A 25649-nucleotide genomic window follows, 5' to 3' on the forward strand; every position below is an offset into this window, starting at 1 on the left:
TCCGCTGAGCCCCCCGCCCACACTTACTCCCAGCAGCGGCCCGCGGCCGATCACCGTCTCCCCGGGCGCCAGGGCCACCCGGGGACCGCCGTCCCGCGGCTGCAGCTCGAAGCCCCCGGACATGGCGGGCAAGGATTAGGCCCCTTCGCCAGGAGACTGGCCCCTCCACTGTTTCCGCCCTCCACAGACACGCGCGGGGCAAACCCAGGCCTTGGGAAAAAACACCGGGTGAGGGCCACTTAGGTTCCCCGCGGCTGCGCCGGTCCTCAGAGCCGGGCCCCAGCGCAGCTTCCCGAGTCCCGCCCCTCCACGCCTACTAATGACGCAACCGGGGATTCCCCAGTCACACCGCCTCAAAACCATTGTTTAAAAACCCCGGCTTATTCCCCACCACCGTTTTCACCTCCCTCCCATCTTGGAGGGCTCCGGGCCTTGTAGTCCTGGTGCCTTTCTTCACTCCTTTCCCGAGCTGAGACGCCCTGGAAAAAACTACCAATCCCGAAAGGCACTGCGCGCCCCTCTCGGCGCCTGCGCGAGTTCCGAGTCAGCAGGGCGGGACTCAGGTGGGCGGGATGGGAAGAGCTATGGGGAAGGATTCGAATTCCGGAGGATTTAAATCGCGGGAGAAGAAGCCACCGCGGCCTAGTAGGTAGAAGGGTCTTCCGTTCCCGTTGGCTTAGGTGTCTACGCTCCCGGGGACGCGGCCCGGACGCAAGCTCAGCCTTCCCTCCGCGGCCTGGAGCCGCAGTGACAGTCAGCGCTGAAGGTTGTTGTTGTCACTTGTCAGTGTCCCGTGTTCTTGGGTTCCAGCAGCTGCAACCCGCGCGGGACACAAGGAGGGTGGCTCAGACGGGACGTGGGGTGATTAGCCCTGACCCGCGGGATCTGGATGGAGTGGGGCTCCCCGCCCCTCCGACTGCGCTGCCGCCGATCTATCCCTCCGAGTGATAGTTGAAAGGGGGACGAGCTTTTACTTCACTTGAGAATTCAGGAAAGCTCGGTTCATAAAGGAGAAAGGGCAGAAGAGGGGTCGTTTCCAGGCATCCAGACGAACCTGGACGTAGAAGAAAGATTCCTAGTGGGATTTTAGAACCTCGCCAAGGCATCCCCTGCTGTGAAATTCAAAAGCCTTCATTCCCGTTACAGGAATTCCACAAGGGGAGGCATTTTATTCTTCCAGTAAGATCCTGGGAGAAATGGATAAACACACTGTAACGTTTAAATACACTGTAACGTTTTCCTAATGTGAGATTCTTTTCAAGAACGTTGTGGTTTGGCTTTGGTTTGTATTGGTGGTGGGAGGGGCCAAGGTGCATGGCAAAAACTTGCTCTTGACTCACTCGTTTTTACCAGTTTGCTTTCTTACTTCCCCAAACCCTCAAGAAGAAGACCTCTGTTGAACACAGACTGTAGTTCCAGCCACCACAGCTAATCTGGATCATGAATGGGAGCCACCGTGGTCTTGGCAAGTCCAGAAACATAGCTGAGTAGCTCATCTAGAAAAGAGATTTGTGTTGAGCTGAGTTAAAAGAAGTATTTAGCTGTATCTCAAACCTCTCCTCTTGCACAACCAACCCCCATTATAAAAGGAAGTGCAAAATGGAATAAACTGATTTTAAGTGAATACAAGCTGTCTTTATATATAAAAGTAACTCAAGGGTGGTGATGTACCCAGTCATGCTTTCAACTGATTTGGGAAGCCTACACCATTCACCTTAGGTAAATTAGCTGAAACTGAGCTTTAAATCTGGGCTTCAAATAGTCATATACTGTACCTAGCTGAGTTCTAAACATTGTTTACAGTTGTCACTCACTGTTGCTTGATGTCTTCAGTGACTATTATCCTTAGCTCGTAATTATGCGTGTAGGGTAGCTTCAAGGGGCCATTTCTAAAACACTACTCTTATGACTGAGTTGAGTATTTGAGACTTTGTTTCATAATCCAGATCTCATCTTCTTGTCCATTTCAGATAGTAGTTGTGTCAAATGTAAGCACCTACCTACCTATTAGATACAAGTAGATGAAATTCTTATATAAACAACTAGAAATCCAGCAAGTTTATGATTAAGTCGCAAATTGCAAATTAATGATGAGGCATCAGTTCCCATATACAACAAATATTCAGGAGTTTAATAGGATTGACTCATACACATTTTCAAAGGTACAAAAGTACCGGGTGTGGTGGCTCATACCTGTCATCCCAGCACTCTGGAAGCCTGAGGCAGAAGGATTGCTTGAGGACAAGAGTTCAAGACCAGCCTGGACAACATAGCAAGAACCGTTTCTCCATAAAACAGTTTTTGGTTTTCTGTTTGGTTTTTTTTTTTTTTTTTTTTGTCTTTTTTTTTTTTTTAAAAAAGGGGGGTGGGGTACGCTGAATCAAGAGAATGGCTTGAGGCTGGAGTTTGAGGCTGCAGTGAGCTATGATTACACAGCTGCACTCCAGCCTGGGTGAGAGTGAAACTAACATGTTGGGTGCCTCCCATGTGCAATTCAGATGTAGCAAGACTAGATGTTTTACACACTATCACTGTTAATCCTTGCAAGAACTTTCAGGAGAGGGGCAACATTGTCCCATTTTACAGATTGAGAAGCTAAAGTCAAGAGAGTTCTTAAATTATATCCAAAAAGCATCTGACTCAAAGTCGGATTTATTTGGAGACTGAGCATGTTTAAATTTTGCCTTTTAGGTTACATATGAGGATAACTTACTAAAACATTAAGCTATGGATAAAAACTCCAAGAGAAACAATAATTCAAGAGTTTCTCACACAGAAGCGAATTCTGTGGATGCTGAGAAGGAAAAAAATGAGAGTCAAAACAACTTTGTTGAACTGCTGCCTGCAGAAGTCACTTTTAAAATTTTCAGTCAGCTGGACATTCGGAGTCTGTGCAGGGCTTCATTGACATGCAGGAGCTGGAATGACAGAATAAGAGACAGTGACTCTTTATGGAAACCTCACTGCATGACTGTAAGAGCTGTGTGCCGAAGAGAAATAGATGACGATCTAGAAAGTGGTTATTCCTGGAGGGTAAGTTTAATCATTGCGATCTGCAGTATTGTTGACAGCGTTATGATAGCAGGTTTGCGCCAATTCTAACTTCTGCTTGGAGGAGACAGAATTACATATGCAGAATAACACAGACAGTGTGTTGACTTTTGGAAATGAGTTAAAGTTATTAGTCTTTTCCTGCTAACCATACTGTTTCCACACTATCTTTCATTTATCCTTTTGCATTTTTTAAATTCTAAATTCGGGAATTTTCCTATGTTAACCAGAAGGGAATTAGCTCCTTCTTTTCACTTCACCTTATCCCACTCCGTATAAATACAAATATACATACACACACGTACACAGACACATAAATTTATTAATATATGTATATATCAATGTAAATACTTACTCTTTTTTTCAGCCCTGTCAATCTACTTCTCTAGCTTTAAACACATTAACTAGCCAGCCACCTACTACAGTCTTTTTTAACGGTGATGTTACCTCTTTCAGGTAATACTGCTGAGGAATTACCAGAAGAGTAAAGTGAAACACGAATGGCTAAGTGGCAGATACAGCAACATTTGTTCTCCCATTAGCCTACCAGAAAAAATCATGTACCCAATGGATGCAGATACATGGGGGGAAATTCTAGAAGCAGAACTGGAAAGATAAGGGGAAAAAAAAAATCACAAACAAATCTCAGGTCTTTGAAAGTTTAAAACTTAAATGACTCTTAGGTTGCAAAAGCGATGTCTTTATTCGTTCATTTTGTTGTTCATCTTTTTAAAAGAAAGTGAAATGGAAATATTGTAAAAGTAAAGCTTTATTTTTGTTTTGCACTTTAGTAAAATTTTTCTGGTTTTATTGTAATGTGGAAAAATCATGAAATGTTATTTTTATAAGAAATAATATACTGATAGAGTGATTCCAAATACAATGTTTCATGTATTTGTGTTAATATATTCGCAATACTAAATGAAAGAGTGATTTGTATGTTCAGCTTAATGATAATTCAAAGTTTCAGGAAGCCACTTTAAACTGACTTAAAGATTCATTAAGTGGTGGTTATAACTAGGCTCATGGGAAGACTAGCTAAGTGAAATTAATAGCAATACATTTAAATTAATACATTGACATTTTAATGACTTTAACATTTCTATTTCAGTGGAATCAGATTGAAATGTCAAATAGTGAAACTATTTTTAATGTGTTAAACCTGTGGTTTAGTTTTAAGTTAATGTCATCTCAGGGCTAAAGCTTGTCCAATTGAGATTCCCGTTATTTTATATAAACCTGGAACAGCTCTCAGGGCTGAAAGTAAGTGGAAAGTTTCCAGAACACTTTACCATCAGAATGCCACGCTAGCCTGGTAAAACTCTCTTTCTGACAGCCTTATAGCACCATCTAGTGTGCTATTCTTAGATACCAAGACAAAGGACTTTCAGCTCCTTTTTGTTTTCTCCATATTAAAAAGAAAACTATTATTCTAAAGAATCCTTAACACTTGTCTTTTGTTAAAGTTTATAACTTTTTAGGAGCCTTTATTTTAACTTTGAAAAACTTTTGTTCCTCTTTTTTCATAAAAACAGATGATATACTACTCACTATAACAAATTGTTTATTCTGAATCTGTGGTTACCACCATAGTAAAAAAAAAAAGTGTCTACAAACTGCTTTAGTTAGTGTGGGGTTTTCTTCTTAAAAACTGTTCTCTATAGCATTAAATATAAGAATCCAGGAAACCAGTATTTAACAAATAGGCAAATATTAGAAAGATGCCCCACTATATGCAAATTCCGTATGTTGAATCAAGCAGTAGATAATTAATTGTCTCCTACTATCTTCTTAGAGTTGGAAGAGTCCTTGAAAATCAGGCAGTCAAGTCTCCAGGACTATTCAGTAATTTTCTCAATAGGAACATTGTCAGTCAGCTAGCCCAAGCTCAAATCCTGAACTTCTACTAATAGCATCTCTGTTATGTCACAGAACAGTCCGGTTGTAGTCTAGGCTTGAACTGAAGACCACCTCTCTGTAACGTTTGCCTTCTAGCCCCACTTCCACCCTCTAGAACCAGGCTGATTCAGTCCTTCTTCTCTATGATTGCCAGATATTTGAAGACTGCTTGCCTCTCTCTTCCTAGGTCTTCTCTCCAATTCCACTGATGATCATAGAGTATAATTTCTAGACCCAACAACATTCTCTTCTGCCCATTTACTCTTAACAAAAGAAAGGGGCTGTGCGCCATGGCTCACGCCTGTAATCCCAGCACTTTGGGAGGCCAAGGTGGGTGGATCACCTCAGGTCAGGAGTTCAAGACCAGCCTGGTCAACATGGTGAAACCCTGTCTCTACTAAATATACAAAAATTAGCTGGGCGTGGTGGCGGGTGCCTGTAATCCCAGCTACTTTGGAGGCTGAGGCAGGAGAACTGCTTGAACCTGGGAGGCAGAGGTTGCAGTGAGCCGAGATCACGCCATTGCGCTCCAACCTGGGCAACAAGAGTGAAACTTCATCTCAAAAAAAACAAGAAAGAAAGGTATCCTACTAATTTTATTTCATAAAAGATAAGAAAGCACTTGGAAATTTTCAAAGTATGGGAAAAATTAAAGCTATAAGCATTTTGCTGAATAGCATCTGTGTACAATAGTATATGTACACATATATTTTTAGCTGTTTTTTTATAATGGATGTTGATTATTTTTGTCCTGCCCCCTTACAATCTATCATCATCATCTATTAATAGAAGTTATCCTAATTAGGGAGACTCACCCTTCTCACTTCCAACCACGTGTGTGGTTTTTTTTGGCCGGGGTGGGGGGGCGGCTTTTTGTTTTTGTTTTTGTTTTTGTTTTGTTTTTTGAGATGAAGTCTTGCTCTGTCGCCCAGGCTGGAGTGCAGTGGCATGATCTTGGCCCACTGCAACCTCCATCTCCCAGGTTCAAGCAACTCTCTGTCTCAGCCTCCCGAGCAGCCGGGATTATAGGTGCCCGCCACCATGCCCAGCTAATTTTTGTATTTTTAGTAGAAACGGGGTTTCACCATCTTGGCCTCCTGACCTTGTGATCTACCCGCCTCAGCCTCCCAAAGTGCTGGGATTATAGGCATGAGCCACCGCACCCAGCTGGGTTTTTTTTTGTTTTTTTTTTTTACATTATCCTGTTTTTCTCAGCCTCCATGTTTAGTCCAAGGATGGAAACATGACCCAATCTCCCCTTTTCATAAGTTGGAAGAAAGAAGCCCTTTCCTCTTTGCTGATGAAACTGTTCCCTGCCACACAAAGAAAACGGATCTTAAGTAAGAGAATGTGGAGCCACCAGGGGAAAGAACAATTGCAGGGAAAGAGGCCTGATTATATTCCAGACCCTGGTCCTGGCCATTCCTTATCTGCTTACCTAAATTAATTCAAATTGAGTTTCACCATCATACTGGGACCCCCACCTGATGTGGTTTCTTTGCCCATTTTTCAAATATGTATTATTTGTGGCTTACATTAACATCTTAGATTTCACTCTGACTTCCTCACCAGTCAGTCTTAATCTGCTATAATATGGCCATCACTCCATATGGTTGAAACTGTTGGTATCCAAATTACAAGTGACTTAATGTCTAAATCCACTGGATGCATTCTACTTGTTAATGTATTTGACACACATAAACACACACTGACACACATAAGTACTTCTTAAAACTCTCTCCTCCATGGGTTGGAACTATAGTCTCTTGGACTTTTCTTTCCCTACTCTAACCCGTCTTCTCAGTTTCCTTCAAAGACTCACTTTCCTTAATCTACTCATTACATGTTAGTGTTCCCCCAAGGTTCCACATGTTGTCATCTCGTCTGTATACTCTAACATCCTTGGTGATCCCATCTACGACTCCTGTGTCAGCTGCCATTGTTGGTGCTAATGCCGTCCACGTCCGTGTCCCAACATCAGATCTCCGTGAGATGCTCCAGAAATACATATGCTATTATCTTTTGGATTTTTATCCAAAGATAATATAAGTATATATATATATAAAATATTTGATATATCCAAAGATAGTTTATATATAAACACCTGAATCAAAACTTACCATCTCATAAAAGTAGTTCTTCGTCCAGTTCCTATCTCAGTGAATGGCATGTCCTGTTAGAAAATCACCATATTTTACTTTTCTCCATCATTCTCCAAGTCCAGTCGAGTCAATTCTTAGTTGATTTTATCATCCAAATATCTAAGTAATTCACCTCTTCTCCATCTTTATCTCTGCCTCGTTACTTAATTCTTGTCCTTATTTGAAGTTGGGATTTCTAAAATAACCTCTTACTGGTGTTCCTGCCTCCAGTTCCTTCCTTTTACTGTTAGCAGTATAATCTTTGTTAAACCCCAAATTTAGCACGTCACCCCTAACTTAAACTCCTGACTGCGTTCAGGTAGAAATCAAAATTCCCCACTAAAGCCCGTAGGGCCTTTAATGATGTGGTCTGGCCTACCTCTCCAGCCTCTTCTCTCACCACTGTCCCACCCTATATCTTTCTGTTCAGTCTTACAAAACTGTTTCATAAAAATTTTCTCACTTCTCTGCCTTTGCACAGGCTGTTTGATATACCCAGAGTAATCCCCACCATTGATTCTTTCCTTGGCAAAAATCTATTGTAAAACTTATCGTCTTGGCCTGGAAACAATCCATAACTACTGCTGTTCTGGATTAAGTGACTTTTTAAATGTTCTTGTAGTTCTTTGTATAGACCTCTCTCAAAGCTGTCATATGACATTAAATTGTCTATTTTATTTGTGTGTTTGCCCCTTTACACTGTGAACTTCTTAATGACAGGGACCATTTTTTATTTATTTTTGTGTCTTCAAACCTGGCACACACTAGGTGCTCTATAAAGATTTGTTAAATTATTTCTATAGTTATTTATTTTAATCCTACACAGAATGTATAAAAATAATTTACTATATTGTTAGTGAAAAAGACTGTATCAAAATGCAGTATACAATCCTTAAGGTATGTGGGATGCTTGATAGTAATACGAATATATGAATAATTGTTCCAGTCTTCTCCAAACCTGTAAGAGGGAAATAGGAAAATAAAAATGTTTTGTTTTATTTTTTGAACTCTTGAAAATAAACTTAACCTCAAGAATATCACTTATTATTTTGAATTATTGAATCACTCCCATCAGTTTTAAGTATTAGCTTTGCAAATTATGTGAATGAACATTAACTTTGACTTTTTTAGTGCTATTGCACTAAAATAATTCTTTATTTAACAAATTATGTGCTATGATCATGGTCTACACTGAAAGGAAATCTTTGGAACTTAGTGATAAATTTATGGTATGGGCTTAGAATGAACCATGCATTTATCAGGCCAAGCCATTAGCATCTGAAAACATGAGTGGGTGGAGCAGCATGGAGGGAAGGAATGTTCTTACTCATAGATAAAATAACATGTTAAGTGTGCACCCTGTGTACAAGAAGCAAGATTCTTGGGGAAGAGTATTAAGGAATTTTGAGTGTTTTTAATCAGTTTAAGATCTAGTATTTAGAAAAATAAATTTAGAAACCTTTTTTTTTAGTTTCTTCTGGTTTATAATCCAATCTTAGTCCAGAACATAATCATCAATAAAATCTCTGTGAATATAAACTTTTGACCTGAGGATACTTGCATATGTACAAACCTAATTTTAAAACTATGGCTGGGTGTGATGGCTCACACCTGTAATCCTAACACTTTGGGAGGCTGAGGCAGACAGATTGCTTTAGCTCAGGAGTTCGAGACCAGCCTGGGCAACATAGTGAGACCTTGTCTGTACTAAAAATTTTACAGCCAGGTGTGGTGGCCCATACCTGTAGTCCAAGCTACTCAGGAGGTAAGGTATGAGAATTGCTTGAGCTTGGGAGACTGAGGCTGCAGTGAGTCGTGATCGCACCACTGCACTCCAGCCTGGGTGACAGAGTGAGGCCCTGTGTCAAAAGAAAAGAAAAATGTAACATACCCCTGACCACTTTAACTTCATCTTTGCTTTGACTTTATATCATGTCTTCTCTCCAAGACTTCAAATGCCCTGGTAATATTAATGAAAGTAAAATGAGTAGCAACTTAAGGAAATGGGTTGGGAAGAATACATAAGATGGAAGATCACACGTTTTTATTTAGAGTTTAAGACCAAAAACATCAAATTGATGAAATCAGATCAACAATGGATGAAGCTGATTAATTACACCAGCCGACTTTAATTGAACGCCTTCTTGTACCAAGCATTGTGTTTACACGGTGTATGCTTACTCTATATCCTTTTATGGATGAGGAAACTGAAAGAGAATGATCTTTTCCATCTATTTCATCACCACTTCCCAGCACTTACAAGAATATGTCATACATAGTAGGTACTCAATAAATGTTTTCAAATGACTTCAGAAACTTAGAATGAATAACTTAGATGAAAGAGCCAAGAATGTCCCTCCAAGTTTTTCATTTGAAAAATTTCAGACCCACAGAAAAGTAAAAATATATCACAAATCACTATTTTGTACACCATCCACCTAGAAATACAAGTTGTTAACGTGTTTCTATGTTTATTTATTCATCTTTGCTGAAACATTGAAAAGAAGTTGCAGACATGATGATACTTTACCCCTAAATACTTCAGCATATATCTCCTAAGAATACACTCCTGCATGCAATATCATTATCACATCTAAAAATTCTTACATTAATTCAATAATATCATGTAATTTACAATCCATATTTAAATTTCCCAGTGGCCCCCAAAATATCTTTTATAGATTTTTTTCAATTTAGGCTGCAAGAAAATATTTATACATGCATCTGAGTTTTTTGTCTCTTTAATCTCTTTTAACCAGAAGTGTCCCCTGGCTCTGGTTTTATTTGTTAGGATATTGACTATTTTTTTTTCTTTTGAGACAGAGTCCCGTTCTGTCACCCAGGCTGGAGTGCAGTAGTGCAATCTCAGCTCACTGCAACCTCCACCTCCCAGGTTCAAGCAATTCTCCTGCCTTAGCCTTCCTAATAGCTGGGACTACAGGCACACACCACCACACCTGACTAATTTTTGTATTTTTAGTAGAGACAGGGTTTCACCATGTTGGCCAGGCTGGTCTCAAACTCCTGACCTCACAATCTGCCCGCCTCGGCCTCCCAAAGTGCTGGGATTACAGGCTTGAGACTGGTTATCTTACAGAATATTCTGTAGTTGATTTATCTGATTCTCTCTTCATAATTTGATTCAGAGGGCGGGCGTGGTGACTCACACCTGTAATCCCAATACTTTGGGAGGCCGAGGTGGGAGGATCACTTGAGCCCAGGAGTTTAAGACCAGCCCAGGCAATGTAGCAAGATGTCATTTCTACAAAAATTTTTTAAAATAAATTGACTGGGCATGGTGGTGGGTGCCTGTAGTACCAGCTACCTGGGAGGCTGAGGTGGGAGGATTGCTTGAGCCCAGGAGGCCAAGGCTGCAGTGAGCTGTGATTGCAACACTGCACTCTAGCCTGCAAGACAGAGTGAGACCCTGTCTCAAAAAAAAAAAAAAAAAAAATTCAGTAAAACATATTTGGCAATTATACTACATAGTAATTATACTGTAAGTGATGAAATATACTTCTCATTGTATCACATAAGAAGCACATAATGTCTGATTGTTCTACTATACAAGATGGTTAAGTCTGATCATTTGGTTGAGGTGTGGTAATCACCAAGTCTCTTCACCAAAAGACCCATTTTTCCATATAGCCAATGTTTCTTTTTTTCAACAACCCATTTCTAGAGTACTCCCCTATGGCCAACTCTATGCTAAGTGCTATATAGACATTATCTAACATATGGCTAGTTTTCTCCTCAAGACATTTACCAAATTCTGAAGCTCTGAGGGACTGTAAGCTAAGAAGCTAAGCACAGAGCCTCTTAGAAGCAAAGGAGTTTTTGCCCAGTCTCACACTACTGAGGACACAATGATTACAGTTGAGGACCCAGTAGAGGGAAGGTAAACAACTCAGGTTCTCAGTTGAAATCTTTGGTGGGTTCTGTACAATGGGCTCCAGCCTCAATTCAGGTAAATCTCCTATTTGATTAAGGTGAGCAAACCCCACTGCCTAATGGAGGATAAGGTGAATTCACTCTAGAGGAAGGTGACATCATCTGGAGCCTCTACAGTTTTTCATATACAATGTCTGCACTTACAACATTATCAAGCATCCTAAAAGACAGAACTAAATGATTGGAAGTCATGGGTTGGGTGGGGTGGAAGAACATAGAAGCAAAGTCACGGGCATTTAGTTACTGGAGTTTGCAGGCAAGAATTTTTAAATAGCTATGATTTTAAAATCCAGGCAGATGGATGAAAAGATGAAGAAAACAGATTAATATGAAGATGTTTACCAGAAAACTAGAGAACTAAATGGAAATTCTAGAATTGAAAAATACAACAACAGAAATTTATGCATAGGCTTAATAGCAGATTATAACACTGAAAAAGCATTTATGTACTGGAAAATAGAACAATAGAACAATGCCAACATTGAAGCACACGAAGAAAAAAAACAAAAAAGGATTTAGAGATTGAAACAGAATACAAAGCTTCAATATGTTCATATTGGAGGTCCAAAGGAGACGGAGAGAGAAAGGTAGCTCTTAAATTTCCCTCCGCGTAGTGGGACATGGGATATCTGAGTGAGTTGCCCCCACCCCATAAGATAGCTGTAGAAGTAGCTGAGAACACAGCAAAGGAGCTGCAAAGCAGAAGCCGTGGGATTGAGAGCCTAAACCAGGAGCCAAATAGTGGTTGCCGCAGTCTTTAGAGTAACAGTAGCCACAGTGCAAATTGAGGTGGGCCAGAGTCAGCTGAAGGAAGACTCCTGTACCCCAATCCCTGATTGTACTAAGAAAACTGACTGCAAATTACAGTAACCAAGAGTGCAGTGAGAGGAGAGGATTAGTGGAAAGTGGAAGGTTGTTAGGAAGGGAAGGAAGCATGCAGGCCTGGGGCTTTGCCCCGATGCCTTGCTGTTACTTCAGCCACCTTTCTGCATGGATGTCAGGAAAAAGGAAGAAGGGAAAAAAGAGGGAGCAACTCCAAGTAGAGTTGCCAGATTTAGCAAATAAAATACATGAGTTTCAGATAAATAGCAAATTGTTTTTTGGTATACGTCCCCAATGTTTGCAAAGAACACACTTACACTAAAACAAATTCATTTTTATCTGAAATTTAAATTTAACTGAGCATCTTTTATTTTCTCTGGCAGCTCTAACCCTGAAAGACTGAGTAACATGCTGAGCCTGAGTTAACGTGGAAATAACTGGAGTATGGTTGCCCCTCTGAACCCATGTGTTCTGCATCCACAGGTGCAACCGCGGGTCAAAAATACTAGGAAAAATAAAAACAAATGGAAATACAACAATAAAAAAATATAAAAAGCAATACAGTATAATAACTACATAGCATTTACATTCCATTAGTATTATAAGTAATTTAGAAATAATTTAAAGTATATGGAAAGATGTGCACAAGTTGTGTGCAAATATTGCACAATTTTATGTAAGGGACTTGAGCATCTGCAAATTTCGGCAGATACCAAGGGATGACTGTACTTTTAATGGGCAAAATTAAATTTTACAGGGGGTCTCATTCCCCTCCCAATTCCACACTGCTCACAGAACAGAGAATAGGAGTTGACCAAGTGGTGATATTGTAGGGTAACTCAATCTCCTCTCAGGCCCACTCTGCCTAAACACTCTACAGCACACCCCATTTCCACTCTACTGTGATTGGCACATACCTAAAACAAATAGCATGTCCTGTTTGTCCCACCGTTTCCAGGTGGAACGTACAGCAGGTCTGTTCTGTGATGAAATCATCAAACGTGTTTGTGGCTTTCAACACTGGAGGAAGGTGGAGATAGGACCTCTTGGAGATGCCTCATGTAACCCTCCTTTACTCTTCTTGGATTCTCTTCTTCACGCCAACTGGCAAACTTCTCGATCCCTTTTGGGGTGGGAATGCTGTACTGCACTTCATTCATATCCTATCTTTTTCTTCCTTCCTATATCTGGTAGTTCATTTAATAAACACTGTTCTAGATTCTCTAAAGGGAATAATTTGGAATTAAAAAGACCTTTTTCTTCCTCAAGTGCCTCTATCATTTTTTTGTGCCAACTGAAGAATCACAAGGTTCATGAATGTGGAAAGGAGAGCTTTATTTCTTCTAAAGGGTTGCAGCCTGCAGGCTGGCCATCCCACAGCCTGGGAAGGATAGCTTCTGGCAGAAACCAGAAGCAGGTACTTCTAGGGAGGGAAGGGTAAGACAGGAATTTAGGCTGAAAGGGTCAGCTAAGTATATACATTTAACAGGCTATAGGAGGAGCTATGAATATTCACAAAAGGGGAGTGCACTCATGCATAGTAAGCTAACGTGTATGTTACCTACATCCTATGTTCACTTTAGGGTGGAAACTTAACATTTAAATGTATTAAAATTAGGCTCTATACGTCACAAGGTGAGACAGAGGACACAGAAGCATCCTGTGTGCAGTCTCTGCAAACCGGCCAGAACCAGTCCATGGTTAGCAGCCTCTTATCAGGAAGGAATGATGGTCAGTTGTTGTGTCAAACTGCAAAAAGGAAGAGGAGTCCAACAAGTCTTCAGAAAGGGCCTGTTTCTGTTTAACATTTAGGAATGGAAGTATAATGGCAAGTAGCAAGGGAGGGAGTATAACAGGGCATGTCTGACCTCCCAATCCATCATGGCTGGGAATTCAGTTTTTAAGATTTCTCTAGGGTCTCCTTAGCCAAGAGGGGAGTCCTTTGAATCAGTTGCAGGGGGGACCTGTGGATTTTATTTTCATTTCTCAGTTGAAAGCCTAGCTGTTAAGACTTCTGAGTCTTCTATGCTTGAAAAAAGTCTTTTGAAATTCAAAGCTGAGCTCTGACTTCTTTATTCTCAGCTGTACCTACCAGACCCAGGAAGCACTGGGTGCCTGTCTTTCCAGGTAGAGAGCTGCAGAGAAATAAGATTTACTGGGCATGGAAAATACAGTGGAAAGTATTATAAAAAAAAGATCAACCCATTCTAGTATTACTCTACACAATAAAATAATGCTGGAAAAGGAAGAAAAAGTAAAAACTATAAAGAACAGCTGAGACAGAAGAAGGTAATAAAACAAACAAGGCATGCGAGTTGGGTTTCTAATAAAAGCTTGACATCCTTATATTCAGTTCTACCACAAGTAAAACTGACTTTTTTCATGAACCCGTTTGCATTTTCCAATACCTCCATGTCAGGGCCGGATGGAAATAAAACAAGATAAAACTGCAGTTTTACAAACCACACCAATCGTACTGTATTATCATAAACATTAACTGGTCAAGAAAAAAAAATTTTCTTAATTAATTAATTTAGTTATTTATTTTTAGAGAGTGGGTCTCACTATGTTGCCCAGGCCGGCCTCAAACTCCTGAGCTCAAGCAATCCTCTCACCTCAACCTCCCAAAGTGCTGGGATTACAAGCATGAACCACTGTTCTGGCCCAAAAGAAATTTTTAATAATCATTTTCTGAGGCCTACTTTTCTACTATGGGTCTTCCGTGCCTTGTAGGGGAAAAAAACCCAGCTGCTGGTTTCCCAGTTTGCTCATTTTGATTTACTTTTAATATGACAAAATTATACAGTCCATTTGTCACACAATGAAAGCCTGATAGAAAATGCGTAAAACCATAAAAGAAGCTTTCTAAAAATCACACATGAAAATCTCCCCACTCATTGCTGTGGTTGCGTTTTTTGTTGCCTAACAAGTAGATTGAGCACAATTTTCTGTCTTTATTCTCATTGGTTAGTGAAGAAAATAAAAAGGACTGCTTTTACCATTGTTTTCCCCTGTATGGGCTACTGTTTCATCAGTTCAACTTTTTTTTCTCTCTCAGACTTTTATTATATCTTTTTTAATATGCTTTCTCCCTAAATGTTTTATTTTGAAAGTTTTCACTCTTACAGAAAATTTCAAAGAATGGAATATGGCATCGTCACCTAGATTAACCAACTGTTAACTTTAACCACATTTGCTTTATCTCTGTCTATACCAGCTCCCTAAACCTTATCGCTATTAACATTCTGGGCTAGATAATTCTTTGCATGGGAGACAGCCAGGGGTGCTGTCCTATACATTGTAGAATGTTTAGCAGCATCCCTGGCCTCTATTCATTAGATGGCAGTAGCACCACTTCCCAAGTGCTGACAACTAAAAATGTCTCCAGACATTGCCAAATGTCTCCTGGGGGAAAATCCCTTTTGTTAGGAACTATTGGTTTATACTACATTTAAAAAAACAACCTAAATGTCCATCAACCAAGAAGGAGTGGATAAAGAATATATATCTATAATATATATTTTTATACATATATTATATATTATATATAATATATATATATAACTGGGGTATATATATTACATGGTATATATATATATATTTAGAGAGAGAGAGAGATATCCACACCATGTAATACTACTCAGCCATACAAAGGAACAAAATGATAGCATTCAGAGCATCCTGGATCCTGGATGGAGTTGGAGACCATTATTCTAGGTGAAATAACTCAAGAATGGAAAACCAAACATTGTATGTTCTCACTTATGAGGGGGAGCTAAGCTATGAAGACACAAAGAATAATATAATGGACTTTGGGGACTCGAGGTATTGGAATAGGAAAGGGGGGTCAAGGGATAAAAGGCTACACATTGGGTTCACCATACACTGCTCAGATGATTGGGTGCTCCAAAATCTCAGTAATTACCACTAAAGAACTTATCCATGTAACCAAAACCCACCTGTTCCCCCAAAACTATTGAAATAAATTAAAAATGGTTTGGGTGGGGAAACATGCATGGCGGCGAGGCAGGTAGGCACATGGCAGACTCTGCGGGGCTGGCGTTGTGCGGGCAGAAGCTGGTGGTGCAGGGCAGCAGCCGGTTCCAGACCACCTCCACTGCAAGCAGTGACGACAGCCTCTTCATCTATGACTGCAGTGCTTGAAAACAAGTCACAAGAAAATAAAGGGGAGGACGAGCCGCCCTTGGTCCGGGGGAGCGGTGCAATTCTCGGTCCACCTTCTCCAAGTCTGGCAGCTGTTTTGCTTTAACCGATGACAGTGTCTGATTCTTTTCTGTACAAAACCATGGCAATGTCTGAGTGTCAGGACCATGATAAGGAGGTGTACGGACCTGACCTTCACAGCCTCCGAAGGTCTTGGTGGCTGACAAGTCTGGAGACGTCTCCTCGTCGGTGCTGGAGCCACACGGATGCGGCCAACTGGAGCTGCGGCACCTTTCTGTCCATGTTGTTAGACGTGGCTGTGCATCCTGATGACCACTTCGTCCTCACTGCGGACCGGGACAGGAAAATCCACTGCGGACCGGGACGGGAAGCAGGGCCGCCACACCCCGCAGCATTGAGTCCTTCTGCCTCGGGCACACAGAGTTTGTGAACTATATCTCCATATTGCCCACTCAGCCTGAGCTGCTTCCATCCTCCTCCGGGGACTGCACCCTGAGGCTCTGGGAGTACAGAAGCGGCCGCCAAGTGCACCGCTGTCACCTCCACAGTCTCCAAGAGCCCACGGACCTCCAGGTCCCGCAGAGGTTTGCCGCGCCCAGGATTGTGTTCTGGTGCCAGGAGAACTGGGTGGTGCTTCTGAGCACCTGCATTGCTGTGGGCTACATCTTCCAGTTTCACGCCCGTAGACGGCAGTTGGTATACAGGCAGAAGCTGTCATTCCAGCGTCGAGTGTGGGATATGGCTTTTGAGGAAACCCAGGGGCTGTGAGTGTTCCAGGACTGCCTGGAAGACCCCTCCCCTGTTGCTCTGCAGGCCTGTGGGTCGCCAGTGGCAGTCTGTTCCTGAAAGTGCCATTTTAAAGAAAGTCTCCAGTGTTCTTTGTGGGAACTGGGCCATGCTGGAAGGCTCTGTCTGCGCGAACGTGAGCTTTAGCAGTCTCTACAAGGCCGCCTTTGACAACATAACCTTCTACCTGAAGAAGAAAGAGGAGAGACTGCAGCAGCAGCTAAAGAGGAAGCAGCGCAGTGGAGTCCCCCACCTGGGCCAGTGGGCAGGCCAAGGAAGGTAAGGCCGGGGGAGTCGGCCTGGGGTTGCTGATCTTGGCTGTCGGTGGTGCCCCACACCCTCGAAAGAGGAAAAGTAGTTTTCACTTGTTCCCCCTGCATCCTGGCATCTCCCTTCAAAATGGAAAAGGTGGCCGGGCGTTTTGGCTCACGCCTGTAATCCCAACACTTTGGGAGGCATGGCGGGCAGATCACGAGGTAAGGACATTGAGACCATCCTGGCTAACACGGTTAAACCCCGTCTCTACTAAAAAAAAAATACAAAAAATTAGCTGGGCATGATGGCGGGTGCCTGTAGTCCCAGCTACTCAGGAGGCTGAGGCAGGAGAATGGCGTGAACCTGGGAGGCGGAACTTGCAGTGAGCCGAAATGGTGCCACTGCACTCCAGCCTGGGCTACAGAGCCAGACTCCGTCTCAAAAAAAAAAAAAAAAAAAAGGAAAAGGTGACATCAGGTGCGACCAGCTCAGCTCAGAGAACGGGACTGTCTCCTGGGCTCTAGAACATTCTGTGTCGTTGGGCACAGGCTCTTGCCTGGTGTCTGTGCTCCTTTCTGGTTGAAGGGAAGCCAGATGGGTGGAGTGGAAGCGCTTGAAGCACTTTACCTTCACGTTGGAGGCAGCGTGTGAACCGGCAGCGGTGGCAGCTGTCGGCTTTCTGCTATTCTGGAGCTTGGCGCGCTTCCTCTAGGAGGATCTATCGCCGACGCTGTGGACGCTTTCCTGTTGTTCCCACCGTCTCACCGTCCAGGTGATGCGCCGCCCCGCAGTAGCTGCTCGCCATACGAGGCTGTTGAAACAGAACGAACGCTTCAGCCTGCCCCAGCCCCGTACCTTGTGCTCAGGAGCTGCCCCTGGCGAGTGGCTCCCACGTGGGAAGTGCCCAAACGCGTTTCAGTGTCGCAGGGAGCTCTGTCAGGCGGCGCTTGCACAGATGGTGAACTTGATTCAGGAACTGTGAGGACATGGGTCCGGCTAGAAACCCGGTTTTACAGGAAGGTGATCGAAGACGTCGTGTGTATTTATTATTTTGATTTGACCTTCGCACACACTGCAGAGCAGCTGGGATGTCGCTGAATTTCAATCACCGATCCATGAGGATGAACTTTTGCAACTCCCTGGAAACGTTTAGCAGCAACATGTGAAACTAGTCTCAAAACATATCAAGCAAAACGTTTGGGTGCGTGCACTGTTTATGAGTGAGGTGCTCACTGCTTGATTTGGGAAGAGGCTTCTAGGTACATCGGGTAATTCGTTCAGGACGGCTTCTACCTGCTCTTCAGTGGTTAAATCTCAGCAAGGGAACAGCTGTGCATGCTGGTGATGATTTTGGTGTGGGTTTTCGCTGGGGACTTAGAATCCTTTTGTGTATCCAAAGCTGGAATGCTTCACATTTTTCATAAGTGCTTTGTTTTCCTTTTAACAGTGATCTGGAAACAGTGCTGACTGCAAAGCTGAGGCCCACTCCCCTGTGCTGGGGACCAGAGGTTTCAGAACAGAGGGGCCGCGCCAGTCCATTGTCCTCCTGTACCAGCAGCCTCACCTCCTTCACAATTCTGGGGCATCTGGAGCGGGGCATGCTCTTGTTAATAGTCTGCTTTGAAAATCTTGGTTCTAGGAGAAGTTAAGTTTGGTCTTGTCAGTATCTTCACTTAAGATAGGGTTGGCAAACTGGCCTGTGGGCTGAATCCTGCCCACTGCCTGATATATGGCCTGTGAATGGTTTTTACATTTTAAAAATCGTTGAAAACAAATTAAAAATATATTTCATGACATGAAAATCATGAAATTCAAATTTCAATGTCTGTGAATAAACTTTTATTGACACAGTAAAAAAAAAAGAGATAAAAAACCACACACACACTTTTGTTGAGCTGGTGTATTTGAAAGTAGGTTTGTGTACTTCATGACATTTTGCCCCAAAGTATCATAGCATGTATTTCTTTTTTTTTTTCTTTTGTGATGTAGTCTCACTCCGTCACCAGGCTGGAGTGCAGTGGCACGATCCTCCAACTCCATGGTTAAAGTGATTCTCCAGCCTCAGCCTCCCAAGTAGCTGGGATTAAGGCACACGCCACTACACCCAGCTAATTTTTGTATTTTTAGTAGAGACGGGGTTTCACCGTATTGACCAGGAAGGTCTCAATATCCTGACTTCGTGATCCACCCACCTCAGCCTCCCAAAATGCTGTGATTACAGGCGTGAGCCACCACACCCGGCCATAGCATGTATTTCTTAAGGAAATGCACACATACCTGCATAACTGTAATCACACCCAAGAAATTTAACTTTCATCCAATAATGATATCATCTAATACCCAGCTCAGATTGAAATTTCCCTCAGCTGATCACAGAAAAATGTGTTTTCAAGCTTCTGAATGTGTGCCAACCTGAAAATTAGAAATATATTAATTTTTTCTCAGTAATTTATTATGAGCTTTTCCAAACATACACTAAAGTTGAAAGAACTTCCTCATTGTAAATTTAATTCGAATTTCTCTGCCATAAACATGAGGTTTATATGTTTAAGGGCACTTGTGGGTTTTGGTGTGTATGAATCTTTGTGTTTCCCAATTTTTGAGTGTTTTGTAAATTGAGGAGTTTAGTTCTTTATCTATGACATGTGTTGCAATTATATTTCTCCCAGTTTTTCACTTGTCTTTCGACTTTGCTTGTGGTGCTTTTTTTTTTTTTTTTACAAAGATTCTTTACATTTTATTTTATTTATATTTTTAGAGTTGGGGTCTTGCTTGTTGCCCAGACTGAAGTGCAGTCATACAATCATGGCTCCCTGCAGCTTTGACTTCCTAGGCTCAAGTGATCCTCCCACCTCAGCTTTCCAGGTCTCGCTGGGACTACAGAGATGCACCACCATACCCAAATAATGTGTGTGTGTGTGTGTGTGTGTGTGTGTGTGTGTGTGTGTGTGTGTAGACAGCCTCCCCATGTTGCCCAGACTGGTCTCAAACTTCTGGGCTCAAGAGACCCTCCTGTCTCAGCCTCCCAACATACTGGAACCACGCCCGACCAGTCATTTTTATTGATGTCAAAATTATTGCTTTTTTTCTGCTATTATATCTGGATGATGAACATGGTTTAATATTTTTCCCACCACAAGATTATAAACAAATTCACTTATGTTTTCTTCAAGTACTTATATGGCTCATTCTTTCTATATGAGCTTTTCCTGCAGTATAATGTATGTTAAGGATCCAAAGCTATCGTTTTCAAATGACTGTTCAGTTGTCCTAGCACCATTTATTAATAAGTCTGTCTGGGCCGGGCGCGGTGGCTCAAGCCTGTAATCCCAGCACTTTGGGAGGCTGAGGCGGCGGATCATGAGGTCAGGAGATTGCGACCTTCCTGGCTAACACGGTGAAACCCCGTCTCTACTAAAAATACAAAAAATTAGCCGGGCGTGGTGGCGGGCGCCTGTAGTCCCAGCTACTCAGGAGGCTGAGGCAGGAGAATGGCGTGAACCCTGGAGGTGGAGCTTGCAGTGAGCCGAGATCGTGCCACTGCACTGCAGCCTGGGTAACACAGCGAGACTCCGTTTCGAAAAAAAAAAAAAAAAGTCTGTCTGTAACTTGAGATGCCACCTTATTTATATGAAAATTTTCTTTTTAGTTGGTTCTATTTCTGAACTTTCCATTATGTTCCAGATCTGTCTATCCATTCATACCACACTGTTTTAATTATACGAAAGATTCATTGTGCATTGATATTTAATAGGGTTCTCTCTCTTCACTGATCTTTTTTTACTGGTTTTCCTATTTATGCATATATGTTTGCTTATCCACGGGAACTTTGGAATCAATTTCTGTAGTCCCAGGAAAACTACATATTGCAATTTTATTAGGGTGGTGTTAAATTAGGGATAATTTATATCATTATGATGTCAAGTTATCTTACCCAAGACCAAGAAATATTTCCATTTGTCTTTTAGGAATGTTTTAAATTTTTCCTCATATGGATTTTACACATTACTTCTTAAGTTTATTTCCAAGTATTTTATATTTTTGTTGTTATTGCAAATTGAATTTTTTCTTCTTTTATCTTCTAACTAGTTATCACTTACATACACACACATTTACACTCACACACACACGTGATTTTTGTACACTCATTTTGTAGCCTGCTAACTTACTGAGGTCTTTTGTTCATTTAGTGTCATCATTTATTCCATTGGGTTTTCCAGATATACTGTCATATCAACTGCAAATGGAGAGAGTTTTACTACTTTTCCAAGTCTTGTGCCACAATTTTTTAATTAGTATACTGACTAATGTCTCCAATATGATGTTAAACAGTATTGGAGATGGCAGACATTTTTACCTTGTTTCTTACCTTAGTGGGAATGTTTCTACTATTCTAGTGTTACTCCATTATAATATTCTCTCTGTCTTTCTCTCTCCCTCCCTCTCTCCTGTCTCTCTGTCTCTCATACATATATAAAATCATGTTAAAGAAAAACCCGTTAACGTCTATTTTATCTAATACTTCTACTGGAAATGTATATTAAATTTTATAAAGGGACTTTTTGACATATGTGATTTGTTATACATTCCTCACCTGAAAATTTCTAAGAACTTTACTAATATTAGTACTCTACGTTCTATAACAATAGTTTCTTAAGTTGATACAATGTATGTATGTTTTCTCAGCTCCAGAGAACCAATAACATTGAATATCATATTTTAGAACCATGAAAAAACTTGATAAACAGGCTGGCTTTCTTTGCCAAAACTGTCTTATAATAGTATCTTTCAACGATTAAGTACCTTTCACATGGCCATTTATGTACACATCAAAGAGTCTTGAAAGGTAGTTTCTAACATTAATATTTTTAAGATACAAAAATGCAGACTTATAGAAGTAACATTACTTAAGCAAAGCAAAACAGCTTGCATATGGAGGAGAAAGACCTTGACTCCAGGACTGACTCTAAAATGCTTTCTGTCACATCGTCCTTGAGAGCTGGTCAATGCTAATCCTCTGCCAGCAGAGGGCGCAATATTTCTACTAAAGCCCAGTCAAAGCGCTTGAGTGGGAGCAGCTGGTTCCCCATTGCAGCCCTGTTTGCTGACTGCAAAACCTCAAAAGTCAGAATTTGTCTGTACCCTTTTAGTTGCAAATGACAGAACTGAAACTAGTCCTGCCCAAACCAGGTGGAAAGGTTGGACTGAAAATGGAGTAGGGTGTTTCCCCAAAGAGAACATAGAGTATAGCCCCAAAATGACAAAAAGCCTCTTCTGCTAGAAATACAAGATATCAGGGAACATAACACTCCAATGAAGAGACTTCTCTTCCCACCCCACCCTTCAGACCTGGCCTGGCCAACAGGCCACCCCCTAGGTTTCTATCTTAACCTCCAAAGACCCAATTAAGAACACTTAAATTCAGCTTTTGCATATTTTATCCACAAAGGCCCAAGTCATTATTCTGTGTCGATGTTTTGCCACAGGGATACTATTTCTTATGGATTTGTTCTTCAAAACTTCAGCCTGGCATTTCCACTGACTCTGTGGCTCTGTGAAACCAAGCTACAGTCGTGAGTATATTCTGTTGACATAGCAGATATGAGCTCTGAGGTTGGGTTAGGTGTAAAGAAATTTCTCAGGCGTTCACTAACATCGTGAATAAATTCTAGTCTCTTGTGTGAAAAGACTATAAAAGGAGTTCACCTGGGGATGAGAACATTTCTAAGATTATGTTTTTATTTTTTCCCTCTGAAAACTCACATAGACAGACAGAATGAGCCAGAGGCCTTGGAGAGTTGAGCAAAGTAACCAACATTCACATCCAAAATTCCATTTCATTTAAAAATAAACCTATCACATGGAAATTTTGAAATTCATCTCCTGGATTATGTGCTTTAGTACACACACACACACACACACACACACACACACACACACACAGTATCCACACCTCAAAATGGAAAGTAAAATGTGCCCAAGTATGGTGTATAATTTTATCTCAGTATGACTTACTTTTGGATTCTACTTTCCTGACCCTGCCCAAAGTACAATGTATTTTTGATTCAAAAGTCAACACTTAACATTAATGTCCATAGATAACAATAACAGTTGAGCGCTTACTATACAGAAGCTATCCTGCCAACAACCTTTGGAGGAATTCCCTTCCTTGGAATTGCTGTTGACATAGCAGATATGAGCTCTGCTTGCTGTTGACCAGCAGGCTTGCTGTTGGCATTAAAGGGATACTTGAGAGGTCACGTGCTGATCTGATTTGGCTCTGTATCCCCACCCAAATCTCATCTTATAGCTCCCATAATTCCCACATGTTGTCGGAGGGACCCAGTGACAGATGATTGAATTATGGGGGCAGGTCCTTCCCATGCTGTTCTCATGATAGTGAATGGGTCTTACGAGACCTGATAGTTTTAAAAATGGGAGTTGCCCTGCCCAAGCTCTCTTTTTACCTGTCACCATCCACATAAGATGTGACTTGCTCCTCCTTGCCTTCCGCCAGGTTTGTAAGCCCTCCCCAACCCTGTGGAACTATAAGTCCATTACATGCATTTTCCTGTATAAATTACCCAGTCTCAGGTATGTCTTTATCAGCAGCATGAGAACAGACTAATACACATACCCTGGCAATTCAGGCCCCCCTGCACGGCCCTCAAGAAACCCGACTGGAGCCCCCAACCCATGAGGGTTGCATAGGCTCAGAGGCTGCTCTTAGTAAGTCACGTGGCTTGTCAGCTTTGTTTTTTCTTAAGTAATGGGAGCTTATTTTTCCAGACCTTTATTCCATAAATGCTTGGGGATTTAGAGTGAAATTTTAGCAAGTTTTAACATTTTGATTGTTTGCAATTCCTCCTTTAGTCTGTTGTCACCTCTCTATTTTTGTCCTCTCTGTTTATCCTTCAGCTTATTTTAGCTTGGTCGTGATTTTACCTTTCCAAATCTTATGGGTCTAGCATTTTTACTTTTCATGCAGTCTATTCTTGACTTTACAATGTATATTTTATCCTTTTAATCTTTTTTTAAATTTTACCGTAATTTTCTACCTTAATCTGTTACTTAAATTTTTAGCTATAGCTCTTTTGATTTTTTTTATTTTTAACCAAATCTATTACTTTAATTTCTGAATAATTCTTGCCTCAATCCTTTTACTTATAGTTCCTTTTTTATTCTTTTAACTTAAATTTTTGTTCACGTTTTTCTTTTTAAATATATTCTCTTTTGCCCAGAGTACTTTTAAAAATATTTTATTCTTTTTTTTTAACTCTCAAGCTATAGTGCTGGGCAGAGTTTATGATCTAGAAGTAACACAGCTGTGGTGAATGTACACACATGGAACATTGGATACTTTTTTCCTTCTAGCCATCTCTGCATTTATCTTTCTGACTGCTTAGCAAATCATTCATCATATTCAGTGTTTTTCTCCAAAAATAAGTAACTGGGCTATGTCAGAGACTGAGGAATGACAACCCCTTCCCAGGGCCCGAAGCTTCCTACTTATGAAGGCAGCAATTTGAAATACTAGAATGAATGTCTCTTTGTGAAGAATTACATCTTCTAAAAACCTGTGGTCTCTGATGTATAACTCAGCTATAGAAGGGGTGGAGATTGGGCAGAAATTACCTCTTCTTCTTCCAATTTTCTCCAGTGCTTTAAACCATGAATTCCACTGCTTGAACCAGAAACCCATGAGACATCCACGCAAGTTCTGTGCATTCTACCTCATCAATTTCACTTCTCACCTGGGCTACTACCATATCATCCCAACATTGCTTCTAATCTTGATTCCTTCTATCTATTCTCCAAATAGTATCCAATGTGATCATGTCACTCCCTACATGAAACCTGTCAATGGCTTCTCAATGCACCTCAAATAAAACCAAAGTATTTACTGGAGCCTCCACCATGTGGCATGGTCCCCACCTGTCTCTTCTGCCTCAGCATGTTCCTTTAGCCTCCTCCCTTACACCAAACCTTTGGTTCCTTGGCCATGCCAAGCTCTCACCCCTAAACCTTCATACATATGAGTCCCTCTTTCTGGGGCACTTGCACCCCTACTCTGTGCAATGTTGGTTCTTTCTCATCTTTCAAGTAGGGTGACCAACCATCCTGGTTTGCCTGGAACTAAAGGGACTCCAGGGATGCAGGACTTTTCGTTTTAAAACCAAGAAAGTCCTGATCAAACTGGGACAAGTTGATCACCTATGTTCAAGTCTCAGCTCCTGTATCAGTTCCTCAGCAAGACTTTCCTTGCCTGCTATATCCAAAGCAGACTCCTCCCCTGACCGCCCTCCCAAGCTCCCGTTATGTCTCATTTCAACATCCTGTTTCCCTTGTAGGGAGGACTTACTGCACTTTGAAATTATTTTACTTTATGTATGTCTTTACTGGCTTTTCTCTCTTTCTCCTTCCCTAGTGACTAAATACCATGAGGTGCCATCACACCTGTCTCATTCGTTGTGAGATCCCAGGGTCTAGCACTGAACCCGGCACACATTTATCGAAGGAAGCAAGGATGGAAAATAAGAGAAAGGAAAGATAAAGAAG

At 41.4% G+C, this 25649-nt stretch overlaps 2 protein-coding genes and 1 pseudogene across 6 annotated transcripts in view; 2 read left to right on the forward strand and 1 right to left on the reverse strand.

Annotated features, from left to right (window-relative positions):
• Nucleotides 1–268, reverse strand: part of APLF (aprataxin and PNKP like factor) — a 117349-nt gene extending 117081 nt beyond the window's left edge. For all 5 annotated transcript variants that reach the window (XM_032177740.1, XM_058428944.1, XM_058428943.1 and 2 more), the window contains exon 1: nt 28–268. In XM_032177740.1, the coding sequence (XP_032033631.1) occupies nt 28–123 (96 nt within the window). In that variant the 5' untranslated portion in view covers nt 124–268. The remainder of the gene's footprint in view (nt 1–27) is intronic.
• Nucleotides 269–575: 307 nt separating this feature from the next.
• On the forward strand, nt 576–3753 carry FBXO48 (F-box protein 48). The gene is made up of 3 exons (XM_032178076.2): nt 576–645; nt 2692–3033; nt 3508–3753. Exons 2-3 carry the CDS (start codon nt 2728–2730, stop codon nt 3667–3669), a joined length of 468 nt encoding a protein of 155 aa, XP_032033967.1. The 5' UTR covers nt 576–645; nt 2692–2727; the 3' UTR covers nt 3670–3753.
• Nucleotides 3754–15902: 12149 nt separating this feature from the next.
• On the forward strand, nt 15903–17147 carry LOC116483994 (tRNA (guanine-N(7)-)-methyltransferase non-catalytic subunit WDR4-like; annotated as a pseudogene).
• Nucleotides 17148–25649: the final 8502 nt, after the last annotated feature.

This window comes from Hylobates moloch, unplaced genomic scaffold, assembly GCF_009828535.3.
Source record: "Hylobates moloch isolate HMO894 unplaced genomic scaffold, HMol_V3 SCAFFOLD_15, whole genome shotgun sequence".
NCBI lineage: Eukaryota > Metazoa > Chordata > Mammalia > Primates > Hylobatidae > Hylobates > Hylobates moloch.

What these genes read in the sequence shown, in the direction of transcription:
- FBXO48 (XM_032178076.2), top strand. Translation starts at nt 2,728, where the DNA reads ATGGATAAAAACTCCAAGAGAAACAATAATTCAAGAGTTTCTCACACA. An exon ending in AAAGTGGTTATTCCTGGAGG is followed by an intron (nt 3,034 to 3,507) that starts GTAAGTTTAATC and finishes TACCTCTTTCAG; the next exon opens with GTAATACTGCTGAGGAATTA.